This window comes from Drosophila navojoa, chromosome 2 (assembly GCF_054131105.1).
Source record: "Drosophila navojoa isolate 15081-1374.11 chromosome 2, UAZ_NAV_1.0, whole genome shotgun sequence".
In the NCBI taxonomy this organism is placed as follows: Eukaryota; Metazoa; Arthropoda; class Insecta; order Diptera; family Drosophilidae; genus Drosophila; species Drosophila navojoa.
In genome coordinates, this window is record NC_142890.1 from 24,611,139 (window position 1) to 24,632,756 (window position 21,618).

Here is a 21,618-nt window from a genome sequence, read left to right on the forward strand (position 1 = left end):
ACACATACACTCACACATTCTGGAATACACAAACTGAAGCGCGACACAGCAAAATAAATTTTAAATAAAAACCGTGCATAACTGCCAGTTAGCATGGTCAAGAGAAACGGAGAGAGTGCGAGAGTGAGATAGAGAGAGAGCGAGAGGGAAGGTACATAATAAAAAAGAGACAGAGTGGCGCAGATTTAGAAGCTGCTGGCTGGCTAGCTGGCTGCCTGGCTGCCTGGCTGCTGTTATTGGTATTGTTGTTGCCGCTGGCTGCATTTGGCGCCCAGTCGCCATTGTCCGCATTTAAATAAATATTTACACAATATTTGAATGTTTTCGCATTTCCATTTGTTAAAATGAAAGCTTCGATAGAGCGAACGCGACACATGCGCAGCTCCTGGAGCTCGACATTTTTTCTGATTTGTTCGCTTAATTGACTATATTTCAAAGAGGAGAATAGGATCTAATACGAACAGCAGCCACAATAAATGTTATAGCCATTGCCATATATAGTGGATAGATCTGTGATCGTGCACTGTGTTTCACTTACGTCAACATTAATGCCAGCAACGGGAAAGACAAATGTGGGCGTGGGCTCGCGGGGCACGTAGCGATAGAACTCCTCTTGGCCAAAGTACCAGCGCACGGAGTAGAGCGCCGCCTGAAAGGAAGAAAGAGCGTTAATGAAAGCTGTGAGTGCATAGCAGGAGCTAACAGATGAAGAACAATATGTCCTCGACAAGGCCAACGAGCACAAGAACAAGAATGAGAACGAGAACTACGACTGCGAAGACAAAGTGCTAATAATTATAATAATTAAGCAAGCAATTGCCGTCAACAATGCTGTCTCCGTTCTCCATTCCATTCCGTTCCATTTCCGTTCCCGTTCCCATGCAAGTTCCTGTGCCCATTGCCATTGCAGGTGTCAGTCCGTAGTAGGAGTCCCCGTAGAAGTCTCACTTACCTTTTCCAAATCGTATTGGCAGGACAATGTTGCTGCGTTGCCCATGATGACGGCTTCCGGCACAAATATCTTCAGATCCTTCAGTCCATGAACTATGCAAGTGAGTGAAGAAAGAGAAAGAAACGTTCAGTGGGGCGTTGTAATCAGCTTATGGGGCATTCCTGCTCTCGTTGCGATACACTTAAGTGTTCGAGTGCAATGCACTGAGATGGAGCATACGGCCATTGCAGTCCATTGGACTCGTGCATGGAGCCCATCGCCTATGCCTTAAATTCGATTACGTCACGGCGTAAAAACTTAATTACGTGCTTTCAGGGATCGGATGCGTGTGCTGCTGGAATTGTGGGTGTCTGCAGTCGGATCCGTTTACAGGTTAATTTATGACAATGTATGTAGAGCCGCTGTTCGGCTTGAATTTAATGTGATTTATTTTCTTTTCATTCCCATTCTCATTTACTTTTGCGTTTTGCTTTAATTGGAAAATGTGGCGCAGGCTCTGTTAAATCATTAACAGCGCACATACGAACAATCACGTGGCGTATGAGTAATGTAACCTAATATAGTAAACGGCTCGGCATTAAAACGCAACCAACCAACATAGCCAGAGGGAAATCAAATGTAAATATTGCAAAAATAATAAATATTCTTGAATTTCGCATACGAATCTGGGCCTTAATTGGCAAGCAGTGATATGCATGAAATCTTAATTTCAATTTAATGAACTCTTCAATGCCGTGAAGTGTCTTACATAAATAATGTTTATTAAAACACGAATCTGTTTTCAAGTACTTATAAATCAATAATGTTATTAATGAGCGTCTATCTGCGACAGCGCCTGACTAATTGAAAGTTATATAACTCTTGAAATGTAGCTAAGCCCTTCTTATCACATATCAAGCTGGCCAATTGGTTGGCCGGCTTGTGGTCAGCCGAGCTATGAAAACTTTAATTGAACCATATTCATCATATGGGTTGGATGGATGAGTTCAAAAATTTTACGTAATATTTAATAAACTCACTGCATACAGTAGAGTGTGAGTGTGTGTGTGTGGGAGTTGACTGCAATGCATAATATTAACAGTCATTCGTTAAATTGAATAATCAATTTTAACCACATTTGTGCACGCAGTTGGCATAATAAATATTTAATGGAAAGCGTAAACATGCACCGTGGAGGGACGGACAGCGGGGCAGACAGTTGGATACATACAAATTGAGCTTAACCCGTTTACGCTTATATAACACATAAGCCGCACTTACTGATGTAATCATACTTACCGTTCAGCAATAAATCGGAGATTATAATGCAGCTCAGAGCCAGCATATTGAAAACGGCATGCAGAGCGGGCCAGCCCTGCCTCGGTCTGGGCATTCTAGAACTTCCTCCCACTCCGACGTGTCTGTGCATTTTTCGAGCTGAGCTGCAACGAGTCGGAGAGCGTAAAGAAAGAGCTTCTATGAGTGAGTAAAAGTTGCAAGTTGGATGGATGTAATCATATTTGAATGGATGCGCCCATGCTTATTGATAACTGGCCACGCTGCTCTCCAAAGTTGCAGCGGCGTATAAATTGTAGCTGCCGCTGCTGCTGCAGTTCCGTAGTCGCGTAACGCCCATCCTTTGTCAGTTTGACAACTTTGTAAGGAATTTAAATGACACGCGTGCACAAGTTTCAGCAGTGCCGACGTGCTTAAAACTTAAAAGCTGAACAACACACAAAACAAAAAAAAAACGAAAAGCCTTTGCAACCCAAACTCACGTTGGCGCTGCCATTGCCCAGACGCAGTGTGCTGCAGTTGCAGCTCGATATACTATGTGATTGACGAGAAGCAGCAAACGGTCTCTGACATTTGAAATAGATTGAAAGTGAGTGAGTGTGCTGTGTGCTTGCTTCTCCCCTCTGGGTGAGTGTGCCATTGGCAGCCGAATGGACAGACTGATGGACATGCAGACATATGCTCAGAAAGCTGACCACAGCATTGAAAACAATTGTCAGCTCCTGCTGGCTGCAGTTGGAACTTTGCTGATGACTTCGTTTTCATTGTTGCTATTGTTGTTGTTGCTGCTGTTGCTGCTGTTGCTGGCTTTGTAGCTCTTGTTGCTGGTGTTTTCTTGTATCAATTAGACCGCAATCGCAACAAAGAGAACAACATGAATTCGAGCAACTTTGTTTTGCAGTCGTGGCCACAAAAACAATAGCTAATGGTCGAAACTTACCAAATGTGCCAAATCGCCAAGGAACAAAAATTGATAATAACATTAAGGCATTAACTCAGGGCGAGCTAAGTACTTAAGCACGGCTCTAGGGCTCTCAATAATTTAGCTCTGTGGCAATTCCACTAAGCAACACATAAACATAAAGCTCTCTCAGCAGCTTAGAAACCATTTCAAAAATGAAAAAGAAACAAACACACACACACGCACACACACAAAATACAAATAACCAAAATACACAGCAACACACGGATACACAGAGAGTTTTGCGTAAATTGTCATTAGACTGGAATCGGGTCGAGTCGTTCGCCAACTAACACTACAATCACTTTGTGCTTTTAAGCGAAAGACTTCAAGTTATTGTCCCTTCGCCGCAAATATACAAAAACCAAATACAACAATGATGCCGTTTACCCAGCTAGCTGAGAGCTGTGAGCTCATAGCAAAACCCTTCGAGTTGCCGAGAAACCTTTCAGACATTTTCGGTTTCAAGCATATCGTTTTGCAAATTGTCCAGCAGATTGGGATGCGTGTCCTTCGATTTGTTTGCAGGCGTGCTCCTTGCTGCCTGCCAGCTCTCATGTGAGCATTTAAATTAAATTTAAATATTATTGTTGGCAAGTCGATTAAGTCCGGGTCATCATTTCAACTGTAATGTCTTTGTTTTACGGCCGTGAGTCCCTGGCACGCCACTCTGCCTCCCTCCCGGCATTCTGGCAGTGGCTCTTCGTTTTTGATGGACCACTACAGATGCAAATTCCTTGTGGTTGCCATGACCGTGACCTCATCCCACTCGGCTAACGTTGTGTATGGAAGCTTGATTGTTATTGTTGGTCGATTCTGCTGTTGCTGTTGCTGCTGCTGCTATTGTTATTGCGCATGCCATGGGAAATTGCCAAAATTTTCATTACGCATAAATTTTATAACAACAAATTCTCAATTATTTCATTATGATTTTAATTAAAATTTTCGATCGCAATCATAAACTTCACCATTGCAGTGTGTGATGACCAGCTGAGTAAAGCGCCCTCGAGCCCTCTATGTAAGCTATAACTCTGCGAACCATTTAGTGGGCGTGTTCACTTTGGGCCAAGGAATTTGCTCATATCGTTTCAAATTAATTGAAAATATTTGTTTTACATATTTCGAAAATTGTAAGTCAATATAAACTCGTTACCACTAATGGAAAGCTACTTCCGAAATGTATTTAAGCGGGGCTTGTTGATTCAATTTTAAATATTATGTAAACTCACAACTGTGGAATATGGAAAACAAAACTCTCAGTGATTAAACTTTACGAACGACTTAAAGAACAATGTAAGTATGTTAGGCGCCCCTCGAGTGGAGTCAAATACCAATTTAATTGATGTAATATTGTGTCTCCGCTGTTCTTATATGCTCAGGACTTTATTATCATTTTTCTTGATTTTTATGGATATGGGACATAAAAAAACGTTTCAACACTTAATAGTGCAATAAATCTTGATTTTATTCTATTTAAATATCATTTTCTCCACTCACGCTCGGTAAGCCGAAACGAATTCTAATGCCAAAATGCCGGAGATATAATTAAAAAGTTACAGCCAAGCCCAATAAAAGCTATGCGCCTGTTGTGTGTGTGTGTAAGAGCTTAACTTTTTTTAAACTGTAATAAAACAGTTGATTATGGCATCATTAACGCAAGTCTAAGCACGCCGGCGATATACCCGGAAAAATAATCAAATTAATTTTTTATGTATAAAGTTTGCATTTTACCAATAAGCGCGAACTCATCATAAACGCTTAGCCTTGGAAGCTGCGTGAAGCTTAACGCTAGAGCAGACGATGCTAGGGGGCGTAAGGGCCGTAGGAGGGCGTAGCCTACTTTCGGATATTCAAATTCGAAATTCAATTGAAAGTCAAATCAGAACAAAACAAACGAAATCCCGTGATTGACAGCATTTCAGCCGATAATGAGCACTTTGCAACAAGGTCGAATGGAGAGACAGAGGAGGCTGGAGAGGGAGCCGGAGATAAGTGAGATGAGCATGAGATACAACAGGATGTGTCAGCAGTGCCATCGGCCCGAGTCTATATGATATGGTGTCTGTACATATACTACGTGGACAGCTGCAAAGTCACTTGATGAAATTATTTTCTTTTGTGGCATAGAATGACAAAGGTGCAGATACGAAGCGAGCAGGAGCTACATAAACGGACAGAGAGGAAGAAAGAGAAAGAGAGTGAGAGATGGAGAGACACAGAGAGAACGAGTGTCAATTCACAGTTGGCTCTGGCGGAGTAAAGTGTACATTGACCGGTGTCCATGACGGAAGGCATGACGTGCAACAATGCTGACCCAGCAGAGATGCTGCAGCACTAGCGGGAGTTGCTCTCCATTGGTCTCCATTGCGATTGAGACGACTATTGATTTCAGTTCCAGTTTATTTAATGCCAATCTGTGCCATTTGAGCCTGCCACGTAGCCAATTTGCAGATAGGTATCGCCGATATCAACAGAAACTGGCTGGCTTAGCCGCTTCAGGTGAACTTTAATAACGGCAACTTGATCCGCTGGCTCAGAGTGCCACTTAAAGTGTTCAGGCAGGCGTGCCTCGGGTGCCTCGGGTGGAAGAGTGGCAGAGTGGCAGAGTGCCGCAGTGGCAGGAGGGCCATCATTCACTTACATGTATTCATTCATTTGTTAATCGCCAGCTGTCGGATGAGCGCACACATCTCCACGAAAACAATCATCGCAAGTCAAGAGAAATCGTTGCCATCATATTGAGATACATACATACATACCTACATATATATGCATATATATATAGAAAACAAATACTTATATAAAGCGCTAAATACGCATTTGATTGATGCGACACTTGCTCAAGGGCCTCTCATTAGGTTTATTGCCCAGTGTCTGCCGCATACACGATATCGCCAGCGATTCGTGTTGCAGCTCCAAGGACCAGGACTTTGAAGCCCGGCCTCTAATCAATCAATCAGTGTTTATGCTCTGCCTCAGCACAATGGCTGCGCAAAGAATGGGAAAAGGCGAATGAAGACGACGCGTAATGAACAAAGCGCAAAAGGGAAACTTGGCGAAACAATTGCTGCGGCTGCTGCGTCGTTTGACGAATGTCCCCAGGCAAATTCCAATCCAAATACGGAATACTATAATCGGTTCCATGCCGCTGGTTAGCCAAGCATCAGAAGTACTCCAGAACAAAGGCAACCAGCAGCAGACACCGAAAATTCTTCGTCTATGTTTGCTTTGTGCGGCGTTGGCGTTTTTACAACTTCCGTTTCTGGGGCAGAGAGTTCATCACAGGTTTCAGGCGAGGCAAAGGCAAGATGCCTGATTGCCAATGAAGGATTAATGCGTCGGTTGCTCCTGTTGCTGGTGCTGGTGCTGCTGATTCAGAGCGCTTTGATTGCAGCAGCGTGACGCTGCAGGCGACAGTCACCGGGGCCCTGCGGAAGCATTGTGTAATGATACAAAGGATTGCAAATTGCCAAGGCACTTCCTGGTAGGACATTGATTTCGGTTCGTTCACTCCCTTTTTTAGTTCTCTGTGTGCCAGTGTTGAGTGCAGGTCATAACTTGACTTGGCCAGCGAGCATAACCACAATCGGATCTCAAATTGTGGCATGACAGACTTAATAAGTTATTCGCCATCCATCACAAAGTGCTCGATCCCTGCCCACTCACCTCTGCCACTTGTTCAATATTTAATCAAGTGCTAAACGCGGTTTGCCATTTGCACTTGGAGCCCTTTCTTGTGCTGTCGAGTTATTGCTCAGAGTGCATGCGCTCAAGGCGGACGGAAGTGGTCAAAATTTGGTTAGCCCTAATGATTATCCGCTGCTAGTAGCCAATGCTCCGTTGTGCATACAGATCTCAGACCTCAACGTTGCATTCAATATGTAAATTGAATATACTCCCATTTTCTAAATATACCATATAGCTAATATTTATATTTATTCCGTTTAAAACAGAATACATATTGACAAACCTCGAGTCAGAAAAACTAAAAAATATATTGATTTAAGCTAAAAATACAGATATGATATATATTTAATCAGCATCATGGCTAAGGTCGATTGATTTCGACAGAGTTTCTATACAAGTTCTAAAATTTATGAGTTCTAGACAAACTGGGAGTAATACAATATTTATCTATCCCCCTATGAAAACAGATTAGCCGTTCAAGTGCAAAGACTGTGAATGCTCCTTAAAATTTTTGCCAGCAGTGCAGGAAAAGTGCATTATGGTAAATGATTGAGATAGTTAATGCAATGAATCGTGAAGTACAGACGGTTGTATACTCAAGTAGATAAAGAAAAATGCTGCTCATTGTATTGCAAAGTTTGCCGCAAAGTTATTATAACAGAGGAAGGGTAGTGAAAAAAAGGGGCTCAAATGAGTTGACATTTTGAAAGCCAAAAAGTTTACAAAACCCACGCAGAGATACGAACCGGAGAGAATGGGAGAGCAAAAGATAGAGGCAACAGAAGAGCGGGGAATGTCCGGGAATGGGACGTAAGCCATTTGAAGTTTGTATTAGTTAGTGGCTGGCAATGCCAAAGTCCAACGTCCAATGTCCGCCGTCCGCCCGCTTGCCGTCCGCTGTCTGCACGGCTTGAGGCTTGGCTGAGGCAAACACGGAAAATGCATTTGCAACTCGAACTGTGAACCTCGAAACCGATAAATCACACAGTGAAAAACGGGCATTAGTACGTTTTGAACAAAAGAAACTTAAAGGATTCAAGCTAACCGTCCACCCGTCCCTCCGTCCCTCCGTCCGTCCGTCGCGACGACTGCCGGACCAAAAGCCAATGACGAAGCCCAGACGACGCCGGGGAACTGTTTGCATTTGGCGCTGTCCACTGCTATTTATGAAAATAGTTTTTGGGGCAACTTGCTCTGCCCCCTCCCGTCCGTCCCCTGCTGTCTGTGGGCTTGTGTGCTTGTGTGTTTTGTGAAAGTTTTCTAACCACTGAAAAGTTGTGCAAATTGTGGCTGAACAATGGACGGCGGTGTTGTGATTTCTCGGCTCTAATTTCAATGATTTAAGCTGTGCTGCCGGCGTGTGCCACAGCGAGCAGCGAGCTAATCATGGCCGTTTCTCAAATTATCTGAAATTTGAATCTAGAGCAAAACGAGCGAGCACTGCGAATCCTGCCAGCATTGGCAATTGCACAATTACCGTTACACTCTGTGCAGAGTCTCTTTTGGTCCTCACGTCAAATGCAGCTTAACTCGAACGAACATTTAAGAATCTTGGAATTTTCTTTTACCTGGCTGTCTACGTTGCTTTGCAGCCTCGCGGTTATTAATATGTGGCTTTATATTTTCAAAGACAGCTAGCAAACGGCAAGGCATTTGTGCCAACCGAAAAAGTTGCAGTTTTTTTTCGTTTCTGGGAATAATTGTTTACATCGCCCGCAGGGCCCAAAGTTTGTGCGTGTGTCGTGACTGGCTCAATTTAGTTTAACTTAAATAATTAATTATTTGCCGTTGCCTGAGTTATGAAATGCGCAATTAGGCGTATTTAATATTTAATTAAGGGCTTACAGCAATCCAGCAAGAGCAGCTTCCTTCGAATAAAGCGCGTGCCCTGGCGAGCACGCAAACACACAAGAGGATATGTTGCCGGGCTGAGTGGGTGCCTCGATGCCAGGCGACTGGATTAAGTGGCAGCTTAAGCAAAAAACGAAACGAATTCTGAGAGTCGAGCGGGCCCAGCTCGCCAGGGAATAAGTGACTGAAATATTGCTGGACACTCGCCGTGCGACGGTGCGTATACTCGATCTGTACAGATACGCACGCCATGTGAAGAAACGTGGCATAGCGTGGGTGCGCCGCAGCAGATTGATAAAGGCCAACTAGATGAGTAGTGCATGAATTAGAAGATGTAGCCAATGATTGATAAGCAGTTGTGGGCTGTCCTGAATGAATGATGGGGTGCGCATTACATATGAGGCGGGGAAAAGGCAATTAGAGATTATTAAAATATTCTATGGAATAGAATTTGTGTTTATCTAAGACAATTTAAATATAAAATTATTAAACAAATGGAAATCTTACAGCCCAGTTGAGTAGCTTTTGTCATTTCTTGCAAAGGATCAATTTGCAACTGCTGTACAATATGTTCTTTCTGAAACTGTGGCAATACACTTACAGCTATTTAACATGCCACAGATCCCATGTGGATAGAGCAACAACAGCAGACATTGCCCAAAAAGTAAAAAAGAAGAAAGATACTGATAATTTGCTGCTGACTTAACAGGCCAATGTTTCCCCGTCTAAGATACACTCGAACGATTTTTATTTTACACTCATTAAAAGATAAACGAGACAAGCTAATGACATTTTGGCTTAATAGTAAGAGCCGAGGAGCCGGAGCAGTGCCTAGAATAGGCAAGTGATGAAATGCGATGGCGGCAATGAACTGAAAAGAAAATGGCGACGCGTCGCCAAGACAAACCATAAAATGAAAGAAGTCGCAGCAGCGAGAGTGAGAGAGAGAGAGAGCGGGCGAAAAAGAAAGAAAAACGTGAATGGCAGGAGGCAGACAAGCGTTGGGCGTGGCCAAATATATGAGCCTGGCCTAGAAAAGGGCACAGCAGATAAGAGTCGTTTATGATGCCAACGTGCCATGCGACGCTTTGGAAGCCATCGTATATTCTTAACACACGCTCACACACACACACACACACACACACACATAGGCATGTGTGTTGCGTGGGTATTTGTGCATGCCGCAAGACAAATGCAAATCCCTGGGTAATTAGGAGTTGTGTTCATGTCGTCGTGGTAATAGTTTTATGTTGCCACATTGTTGGCGACACGATGCGTGGTAACAGCCACAACGAAAACAAAGGCGACGCCAACAATAACAACAATGTTGACTGAGATTGAAGCGTGCCCTTGCCATTTTGGGGTTAATGTTTGTCTTTGCTGTCGCTGGCGTGACATGCAGAGTTTCTGAATAGTTAGCAGCAACTGCAGCTACTAGACGGCTCCCCCACTCGCCAGCTAATTCACTTTCAAAATCTCAGTTCTTTCGCAATTCTCCATCTCCATTGCTGTGAGGACTGGCTCTCATCAACTGCTGCTGCATTTAATTTAATTTGTCGACGATATTCGCGCTAATTAGCGCGTCTCTTAATTTCATTTTCTCTAATTTATCGTTGAGCTAACAAATACATGTGGGGAAATGGTAGTCTTCTTTTTTAGACGCTATGAACTGCGATGAGTGGGATCTTACTCTGGCGACTTGAATTAAAGTTATGTTTGTGCATTTGGCATATTTATTAAAGCGAAACTTCTGCGGCGGCGGCGGCGGCGGCGGCTACATGACCAAGGCAACAAGGATACATTTTAACAAGGATAAAATTATACATATTTATTTTATTACGAATTTATGATTTTGTTTTTCTGCCGCTGTTTGTGCTCGGGCATAATAGAAAACGGAAGCGGAAGCGTGAAATGAGCTTTTTGCATAAACAGCATGGCACACACCCACACACACACACACACACACACTCGCGTGGCCCTTGCAGGTGGCAGCTCCTTTGCTGCGCTGTAGCCGTAGCTATGGCATTTTATGACACGAAACTCATAACTTTTGGGCGCTGCTTATTTTGCTCATAGTTTGCCACATAAATTCACTGACAAGTCGCTGGCATCGTTGCCGTCATTGCAATTCTTCTTCTTAGCCGCGCTGCTGTTGTTGCCCGTGTTGTTGCTGCGGTTGTTCCAAGCGGTGCAGTAAATAAAGTGCAGCAGCCTCACAGGCGCAGCATCAACCGCAAGATAAAGTGCCATTTGAAACTTCTGGTTGCCATTTTCTCATCTCTGTCTCTTTCGTGTGCTTTTTTTTTATTATTATTATTATTTTTGGGCTTATTTGTTGTTTTTTCAGCTCAGGCCAAGCACATTTTTAAGGCTGTGTGTCGCCGAAAATCTCTTCATTCTGTGACCGTGGGCGGAGACATTGAGACACAAATGGCCTGAGCCTCATTAATGGCCCGAAGTGCAGCAACGCTCAGCTTCTGCCCAAGCTTTCTTATTGGAATAAGTTTGCAATGCGCTGCGCTAATTGTTGTTGTTGTTGTTGCTGACTCATTTGGCATATCAGGTGATTAAAATTGTCGAGGCGGCGGCAGCGACGGCGACGTCGACGGCGGCGGCAGCTCTTAACTTGGCTTAATGTTAACGCTTTTTATGCGCCGTCTTTGTTATAATTTATAGCAAGAAATAATGCGCCATTAAAACTTTGCAAGCCAATGGCAAGCGGAAAGCGGAAAGCGAAAAACGAAAAGATGCCCGACTCTGCTGCTCCTCCTCCAAGTGGCATCCGGACGGAGCTGGGAGCAGTCGCAGCTGCCTCAACTCAACTTTGCATGCACGTGTTGAAAATGCCAGCGATACAAATCTAAGTCAAACTTGCGGCGGGGGCCGTTGGCAGCGCGGGGGGGATGTGCGGTGGCTGGCTTAGGCAGGGCGGGGCGGCTTGTGGCATGTAGGGCAGCTCAAAATGAAATCAACGCTGGCAGATAAAAATCGTTTGCGTTGCAAGCTCGTTAATACATTTTTGATGAGACACAACAAGTGGCAAACACTTGGCCAGGCTAACGGGCAGGGCACTGGGGCAGGGCAAGTTATGAGCAAACTTCTGTCTCACACACACGCGCGCACACACTGGCACACACACTGACACACTTTTGGTCGCTTGTGCTGTTTGGCGTTGGCGTTGCTTTTGAAATGCCGTTGCTTTTGCCGTTGCCGTTGCCTACATAAATCAAAGCAGCAAACTAAAAGGCAGCCACAGGCAGCCACGGGCAGTCAGTCCAGCAGCAGCCAAGCTGACAGGCAACGGCAACGGCCACGGCAACGTTAACGGCAATGGCAGCGGCTGCGGCAGGTGCAGGCTGTATAAGGCAGCAGCAACTACAGTTAAATATGTTGTAACAAATAAAGTACAGCAGTTGGCCAAAAGGGATCGGCTTAGTAGTGTTTGGGCGGGGTCGGTGGTGGGGGGGCGGTGCTACAGTCCACTGCTGCTACTCGTCAGCTCATTCATATTTATGGCATTTTTGCATTCAGCCGACATCATTTCGTAATGTAATGTGAAGACCAGTTACAGAGTGCTATGCCCTCCAGCTTTAGCGCAATTCCAGCTCTCTCCCTCCCCCTCCAACCTCTTTTCCTTTTTTTGGCCAGTAGACTAACTGAAATCAAGGCAATTGGCATGTTGCTCATACGCAGCGTTCGCCCAAGGGCAGGCGACTTGGGGCTGGGTGCTGGGGCGCTCTGGGCATGACTTTGGGATGGCTGGCTTTATGTTTTGGTCATTTATGAAACTCATAAATTTCACAAAAATTTCTTCGTTGCCTTCTTTGGCGAAAATTACTCTTACTGCAAAAAAAGGAATTGTCTAATAAACTTTGCAATAAATTCAAGCATAAATTTTTGTACACAGCGTCGCAGTCGAACTTCAAGCGCCAAAACTATGCCAACAAAAGCCATTAATTCCAGTCAGCAGAAATGAAGTAAAGTGTCAGTTCGTAAACTGAGTAGACTGTGGCAGCGAGGGACGCAGCAGTGGGCGGGCAGCGGAAATTAAATGCTGCTAGCAGTGGCCGCCGATAATTCTGCTCGTGCCGCTGCTGTTGTTGTTGCCATTGTTGTTGGTCTTCGCTTGCCAGCCCCGATGGCGGACTCATAATTAGATGATTTAAAGTTATCGTGAAAGTTGCGATGCTTGCACCTGGCAGGTGGGCCGGCAGCCTTTCGCTCCGCGCTGGCTGCTCGCTTTGCCAAATGTCTTTCGGAGCTTAATTGCAAAGTTTTGTGCTGAATGTGGCCAAATTGATTTTGTTGAACTTTGCTGCATAAATTATGCGATTTTTAAACAGCCATGGCTTAGCGGTTGAGGCACTCGCTGGATATAACGTGAGCAGCATTCGCTACCTGAAAGCTTTAACAGCATGCGTATACTTAAACGTACGTACATACCTATAAAAAAAAAAAATAATTTGAAATTAATGAAATTCACTTTGGAGCGGCGAAGCTTTGCCGCGAGCTCAAAGTGGCTGAGAGCATGAAGCGGCCAGGACCAGGCAGGACAGGGCAGGATAATGAGCACACAGGAGGCTGATGATCCCTTTTTCGCTGTCTGTCTGTCTGTGTATATATAGGTAAATATATGTATATACATATATTTGTGTGTGTTGGTCTATGTTTGCCTGTATGCAGAATGGATTAAAAAACTTTTGATTAACCTTATCAAAAGCAAAAGCAATGTAAACATCGCACAGACCCAGCAATCAGGACGGCGTCGACAAGGATGCGTGCTGCAAGCAGCAAAAAGTCTCATGCAAGTTGTTAAAAGAAAATAAGTAACTTTTTGACAGGCTGCCGCTGCCGCTGCCGCTGCCGCCGCTGCTGCTCAGCACAAAACTCACACGAGCTAAACTGGCAGCCTAAATGTTTGCTCTTTGTTGTTGTTGTTGTTGTTGCTATTATTGTTGATTTTGTTGTTGCCGCTCTTCTTCTTCGACTTCTTCTTGCTCTTTTCACAAAGCAAAGCATAGCACATAGTTTATATTTTGAACAGGGCAACTCACTTAGCCTTTAGCAGGGCGCCCGAATGGCAAATAAATTAAAATAAATACAAGAGGCCAGCACAATAAGTCGTTTCAGATCTGATGAAGTACAAAGTATTCATAGATGATAAATTGTTTCGAAAGATTTCAAAGTTTGCTATACTTTCAGATCGAAATACTTTGCTCACAACTTGATAAGACCCTGGTATTCTTCTTGAAGTCTGTAAAATGTTATCATTACCTTCGTCATATAATTTCCATACTTAAATTCAATTTTACGCCTTCGCTTGAAATTTGAAATTATTAAATAATTCCCTTCATTAATTTTTTACGAGCTGCCTAAACCTTATATGAGGCTTTATCATTTTCGTATTCAAATATACCTTCATTGACAGCTTTATTTGGTTCTACCCTGCAATCTGAAAATGTAAAAATACAAGACCACTCTGGCTCGGTAGCTTCAATCGAAGATTTTCACATGCTCGGATCAATATCGCTTGGATTTTACGAGAAAACATAATTTAAATTTAAAATTTTGGTCTATGAAATTTTAACAAGTTTTCCTTTAGCAACATATATTAAATCAATATTGTATTTATTTACTTATATTTTCATCTTAAAATGCAAATAAGAAAAGTCAAATTAATTTAAATAAATAAAAGTGTAAATGTAATTTTATAAATAGAAAAATTTATTTATTTATTTAACAACCCAAGATATATATATTATATATAATGCTTATATAAATATTGGACTCTTGGTACAGCGTTTATGCTTTTTAGACTGTGAAACCAAAGTGACTCGAGGTAAACTACTTACTCTTCTTCACACCTATGTAAAGGGTATCCGTCAGTAGGGTTTAAGGCATACGCTACAAAAAATATACTTGAATTTATCAAATTTGAACCCTGTTTCACTTTCAAGTGCAGTAAAGCCACAATTTGGCTGCCACAGACACACTCACAACCACACACACACACACACACACTTACACCCACACACTCAGTTACATGCGGATGGTTCTCAAGTGTCGCACCTTTTACGCATTTACGATTTTTAATAGGATTTGTGGAAACGAAAATAAAAGGCAGCGCCGCTGCGTCACGTTTGCACAGTTAAATGTCCTTATCGCTGGGGCGTCGCACTTCAATCAGTCAACTCGAAGGGTCGGAAGCGTGGCCAAAGGAGCAACCATTCTGTTCACTGTTTGCTTTTACAGAATTAACATGTCAATTTGACGTGTGCGAACCATTCTTACTCCTTCTCTCCATCTCTCACTCTCTCACTCTCTCTCTCCCTCTATCTTTTGCTCTGCTGAACTGTCATCCGCTCGCTGTTGTGTGGCATTTTTCCTTGATTGCCAAATGAGCATTACTTGATTACCCGCAATTGCTTTTGTTGTAGGTATTTTGTGGTACATGCAACGCGCACATACGCTAACTTTTACACACAGAGAGCGCCTAATTGCCGCATATGCGACATAAAAACCCTGATTTTTAACTTGGCGCTGGTTGCGTTGCTCTCAGCATACTTGACATTACTGCGACTGCGGCTGTGGCTGCGACTGCGACTGCGGCTACGACAACTGCGACTGCGACTACGATTACGACTACGGAAATTTTAGGTCAAAATGCTCAGAGGAGAAAAAAATAAAAATATGGAAGCTACATACATAATACTTTAAAAATGCTGTGTGAGCACATATATGTGTGTGTGTGTGTGCGTGAACACACTTGTACATAAATGCTGCAACAGCTAGCAGTAGTTTTGTGCTGCATTTAATTACATTCGCCAAGTGGGCGGGGGGAGGCGAAGGACTCGCGCAAGGCGGATGGGGCATACGAAAAATATGGCGCTCGGCCTCGGCAGCCGCCAGTTGCATGTTGCTTTGTGCCAGCTAAAAACTCAAGCGCAACGCATTTCATTAACACAGCGCAACTTCAGCAAAACAATCGCAAGACAAATACACTCACACACACACACACTCTTTCTCTCTCTCACACACACACACATGCTGCGTATAGCTGCAGCGAAATTCATTTTTTGCCTTTCTCTGCTTGTCGCCAAACATTTAGCGATTCAGGCAACAGCCAGGCATCTGGGCAAGCACTTCACCCGTAAACCAAATGTTGCATACATACATATATAGGAAACTATACACATACATATATATAGAAAATAGTCGCACACACACACACATTGCTGACGACCTCAATTTGCAGCCCATAAACATTTGTGCGCAGAGCAGAAAAAATGTGAAAAGACCCCGAAAATCGGTTTATATTGTGGAACGCATTGACCGATTTTCATTTTCATTTTTGTATTTTTTTTTTCTGCTTCCACAAATATAAATATTAAGCAAATTTGTTCAATTAAAATATGCAAATATAAACAAAAGCGGTTGAGCTCAACAATAACTAAAATGGAGTCCAGAAAATAATTGAATGTTTGGGCACGATTGAAATAGCTGTTAATTGGAACATCAAATTGTTTTGCTTTTTAATTTTTGATAAAAATTCCACTTTGCCTTGAGGTTATTTTGCTAGTCTTTAAGTGAGTGTTTACGAAAGTTTGCTTAGGATCGAGACTTTTATTTCTAATTGTATGTATGAATATTATAAATAAATATTTTTATTACAAGCGCCTACATACCTTATAGCAGCTAATATATATAGATACAGAAGAGTATTTGGCTAAAATATTTCGCTTAATGCAAATCATACTCAGTACATTTTATTAAAATAAATGCTTTGAACTTGGATAATATTTGGTTGCCATAGAATTTTCCTGAAATGTGTCCAAATTGTGAAAACATAACACAGAGCAGCAAAATGTTTGAATACTTATTTCACAGACTGTGCACCCACGTCAACATGCGTGGGTTTGGATTAAATTACGCTTGAATATATATACTTAAAATGGAATGAATGTAATTGGAAATAGAAAATGCTAGAAACATGAGATAATTGGGCGATCGTTTTATATGTGTAGTCTTTGCAGCTCTGAAATAGCGATATTATCTTTTAATATTTTCAATAGGATGCGGAATGTCTAAATAAAGCCAAATTCGTCTCCCAATTCTGAAATTAAAAAGAAATTCCCCATAAATTAAGCATCTTTTGAGAAAGTCTAAGTTCTATGCATATTGTCCGCCGTATATTGGAGCGTCTCGTGCAATTACCTATCATGGCTTGAGCTGAATTTTTATATTCTATGTAATTTCCACAGCTAGAGCTTAAAAATCGTAGGTCGTTTATTTATGACTTCTGATATGCATTTTGGCACATAGTAGCACAGGGAATTTAGATTTCCAATTCAGTGAATATTTTAATAAATATTTAGTATTTCCTACTTGCATACTGAAAACTTTATTCATATGCTTTTTAGTGAGAAGACTTATTTCGGGAGCAGGAAGCAAGTGAGGCTGCTGTCGGTAATGACGTCGTCAGGGGTACCAACATTATTGCCGTTGTCCGAACAAGTGGAAGAGGGCTTCGGTCAGGCTGTGAAGGAACTCGTTTACAAGCGAGCAACAACATACATAAATATGCAGACAAATGTGCACATATTTATATATTTATAGAGATACTACCACTACTACTACTTGCTCTTACATGTGCTATCTTCGACACACGCAGACAGCAGGCGAGTCGATACGCTGTCTTAATTGCTTACAAGCTGTTCTTGTTGTTGTCAACGGACATGTTTATCGTTTAAAGTGGAAAGCCTGACCACGACTGGCCCAGGCACTGGCCGAATCGAGCAGCCGACAGAACAACCGACAGACAATGGACTGACATCGCTTTTTGGCCCCGCTCAGTCGGCATTGATTCTCTGCTCTCTCTTTCTCTCGCTCTCATTTCCTAAAGAGAATACATACGCCCATTTTATGACATTTTTAATTACTTATTTTGCTTCAAAATGTGTGTGTGTGTGTATGTAGGCGAATAAACAAATGCTGTCAAAAGTTCTCTAAGTATGAGTGTGTGTGTGTGTGTGTGTAGGCGAATAAACAAATGCTGTCACAAGTTCTCTAAGTATGAGTGTGTGTGTGTGTGTGTGTGTGTGTGTGGTTGAGTGGGAGTGTGAGGGAGGCACACTCTATAGATTTATAGAAACAGTTTTATCCATGTTGGGTACATACACTTGCAAAAATATGGCTTCGTTTATAGGGAAATAAAATAATGAAAATTGCGATACGAGAATGGTCCCGGCAGCAACAACAGACGCAGCAACGGAATCATCACCAAGAGTCCTTTGTTTGTCTTTTATTAGGATAGTAAAAGACTTTATTGTAGCTGTGCCTGCTGCTGTGCTGCTCGTGGCTGTAAATGTTGTCCAGCCTGTCTGGCCTGTCCGGCCCGTACACTCCAGTCCAGTCCAGTCGGCTGGCCCGTCAGACAGGCAGCCACTTGACCAGGCCCAGCACAATGACGAGAATGACTATGGCCTTACTGTGGTTCTTGTTGCTTTGTTGCTGTTGTTGCTGCTGTTGTTTCTCTGACCTTTTGTCCATCAGCCCGGCCGCTGGGCCACTGGGGCGGTGCCCTGGCAAATTTTTATATAGTTTACCATATTGCTTTGCCATTGTTGTTGCTCTCGTTGCTGCTGCTGCTGTTGCTGCTGTTGCTGTTGCCTTTTGCTGCAAATACGACTTGCCTAGGGAATGAGGGCAAAAGGCAAACTCTAAGCATAGCATAATTTGGCAGGCAACCGCAGCCGGGCTGAGCGGCTTTGACGACAGGACAAACAAGTGCTACCAGCTATGTAACTCAATTCTGTAGCTCTCTATTGGCCATGCGGATGTCAAAATTGACATATGCAATTCGGGGCTCGGTCGCATTTTGATTGTCTTCATTTAGTTAAGTTTTATGTTGATTTACTTAGGCCGCACACAGAATGACACAGACATTTACGACATTTTAACGCTTGAGTGATAAAATCTGAACGCGTGATATATAAACCCTTAGTCAGGCAATAAACCCGGCTCACAATGTACCACAAAATAGCCAAAACTCTTTGTGGAAATTCATTGAATTTTGGTTTGTCAAGCCCAGAGCCATCCATCCATCCACATATCTTTGATGATTGCGCTATTCAATTTACAATTTTCGATGGCCATTGAATCGCATCACAGCGGCTCAAATTTCGGGGTGATTGAAATTAGTTTCAAATGCCGTTTTTCACTAGGCCAGGACTGCGGAGACGGCCAGGATGACGTTGACGTCAGAGGCAAAGGGTTTGTTTCTCAGATTGTCTTTTGCGCCACGTTAACCAGGCATCCAGGCAGCCAGTCAGGCAGCTGCCGCTTGTCTAATGAATATTTAAAATCCTGCACGGCCCACAGCGCACACAAAAATACACACACACATATACACATACACCCACGCACACTCACATGCACAGAGAAAGAACTCACTCATGCTGGTTGCTTTGGCAGCACATAATATAAAATTTACAAGTATATTGAATGTAAAATTTATTTAAATAACCCAAAATCGCTGGTGCTTAAATAAATCCAGTTTAAATGCGGATTTTATTCTAGGTGAGCGCTGCGTCTATTCAATATTTGTACAATATCTGAATCAAATTCACTTGAATGCCATTTCTGTTTGCTGAGAAGAGATGAAGCGGAATATGAAATATAATATTTAGGCATATGAAGATTGACCGCAGTCTGGCCTTAAAGTAATTAAATACGTTTGATTGTACGCGCACCTCACATTGTTGTCTTCGATAAGCGTGCTGGACGGATCAGGGCCACAAATGATGGCCTCATCAGCCCAGCCAGCCCAGGCAGCCCATCAAAGCTCGCATCAACAATGTAACAAAGTTTGCAGCTCAAGCGACGCCAAGCACAGCCCGCGTCGACCGCAGCGGGTTTCAGCGTTGAAATAGCAGAAATTTTGATTTTACGACCTTGTTGCCGTCATTAACGTTATTTTATGATTACGCTGATACGACCCGAAAATATTGTGGCTCCGCTTCCCTTGGCCCGCAGACTCGCACTAACTTAGTATAGACGGGCAGGGCCCCCATCCACCACAGTCGAGTTATGATTCTCGGAAGTATAAGTAAAAAACCAATAAATGTTAATGAAAATACAAGAGACAAAGTTTAGTTTCTGCCCGTACTCCGCTACCGACTCCTGCTGCTGCTACACCGAGTATGTGTAAGCCTACGTCTGCCGCATACGCCATGTAGGAGTTCCTGTTTCCTCTTCCTGTGCGATTATGTGATTGTGTGCATGGCATCGAACATAAGCTGATAATATTATTGCGCTATTAATGGGCTCAGGTTTTTATGGGACTTTTAATCGCTTTTGCTACAGTTGCCAAAGTTGCAACTATAACTTGACGCACACAATGGAATCGAAAAGAATCTTGCGTGTGAATATCCTCAATTCTCTTTCTCTTACACTTTCCCATTTTATTCTCCAGCTATTTCTTTTAATCTCCCTCTCTCTCTCTCTCTCTCTCTCTCTCTCTCTCTGTCTCCATCTCTTGCTTTTCTTTTGTGTGGTAAACAGTCAATGCAACATTTAGTTGCGGCCAAAGGCAAAAACTAATTGCAAAGCCAAACGCACTGCCAACAATTGTGGCTGCGGCAAGGTGTGCGCCGCAAGCGGAAAAGCAATTTAGCAAATTCTTTGTCGTTTGGCAAATAGAAAAGCTAACAGCGAGTGGTTGGCTCCTTTGCCCACCTCAACTCCTTTTGCTGTCTGCTGCAAAATCAATTTTAATGACACGATGGAAAAAAGCAAGGCGCTAAATATATACATACATACATATAGATGTACATATATATAGCCATGTCTATACTTATAATATATACGTACATGGGAAATCTCTCGAATGGCAAAGAGCTGAGGCGAAGGCGACAAACTTCAGTGGCATGCCGATAAAGTGGGTCCCCAACCTCTCTCCCAGAGCAGTGCAATTGCTGAGCGGAGCAGGCATTGCTGCTGTTGTGGTTTCGACTGCTAACAACAGGGCAAGACTCTAAGAAATTCAGGAGTTTATGCGACTGATCAAATTTGGAATACCCTTATTTGTTTATACATATTCCCATTGAAATATATATTTAAAATTATATTGAATATATAAAATGAATGCATAGGCATTTCTATTCCAGTTTGCTCAGCGAGTAGACCGTTTCTTGGGGCGATGTGTAAATTGTGCTCTGGAATGCCTTTTGCAGTGCAACACAGTCAATATAAAGGGTATTGTGCGCCCCTTCGTTTGTGCAGCATCGCACAAAAGGTGTAATGAAGGAGCGGACAGAAAAAGGTATTCCTTTGTCGTTTTGACTCAGAAGCCAGTGTTGACTTGTCGCAATTAACGTTCGCGGAAATTCCTGACAGTCAAGCAGGCTACAGCCAGCAGGCAGAAGCCAGCAGCCAACGGCAACGGCAACGGCAACGACAGGAGGCGGTGGGCAGCGAGCCAAGCAACGCGGTGGTGCGTAAATAGCACGGAAGTCGTTGGGCCCACGCGGCGCATACGTGCTTTAAACAAGCGAGAGACTTTAGTGAACAAAGTGACCTTCTCTGTGGGAGTGTGTCAACTACTTGTGTTGCGCGTTGCATGTTGCATGTTGCATGTTGGAGGTTGCATGTGGCATATGCTTGGCAAAGTGCACTTGGCTTAGCACGACTTCGTGTCGTCCCCTGACTGCATTTAGCGGCATTTTCACTCGATTTTCGTTGTTGTTGTTATTTGCTTTTTGTTTGTTTGTTTACTGTGACAATTGGCGGCCTACTTGTCGTTGGCATGCCATATGCCAGCTGTACACAAAACAATTGCTGCCATTACAGTTTGTAATTTGGTAATCAGCCATACGAATCTGCATAATAGCAA

At 43.0% G+C, this 21,618-nt stretch overlaps 1 protein-coding gene across 3 annotated transcripts in view; it reads right to left on the reverse strand.

The window, feature by feature from the left end:
- beat-VI (Immunoglobulin domain-containing protein beaten path VI) overlaps nt 1-21,618 on the reverse strand; it is a 62,420-nt gene that overhangs the window by 10,793 nt on the left and 30,009 nt on the right. For 2 of the 3 annotated variants that reach the window (XM_089258255.1, XM_018113689.3), the window contains 3 exons: nt 2,231-2,373; nt 953-1,044; nt 539-649 (listed from right to left, as the gene is read on the reverse strand). In XM_089258255.1, coding sequence (XP_089114381.1) covers nt 539-649; nt 953-1,044; nt 2,231-2,360 — 333 coding nt within the window. In that variant the 5' untranslated portion in view covers nt 2,361-2,373. The remainder of the gene's footprint in view (nt 1-538; nt 650-952; nt 1,045-2,230; nt 2,374-21,618) is intronic. The other variant, XM_018113690.3, reaches the window with a different exon arrangement.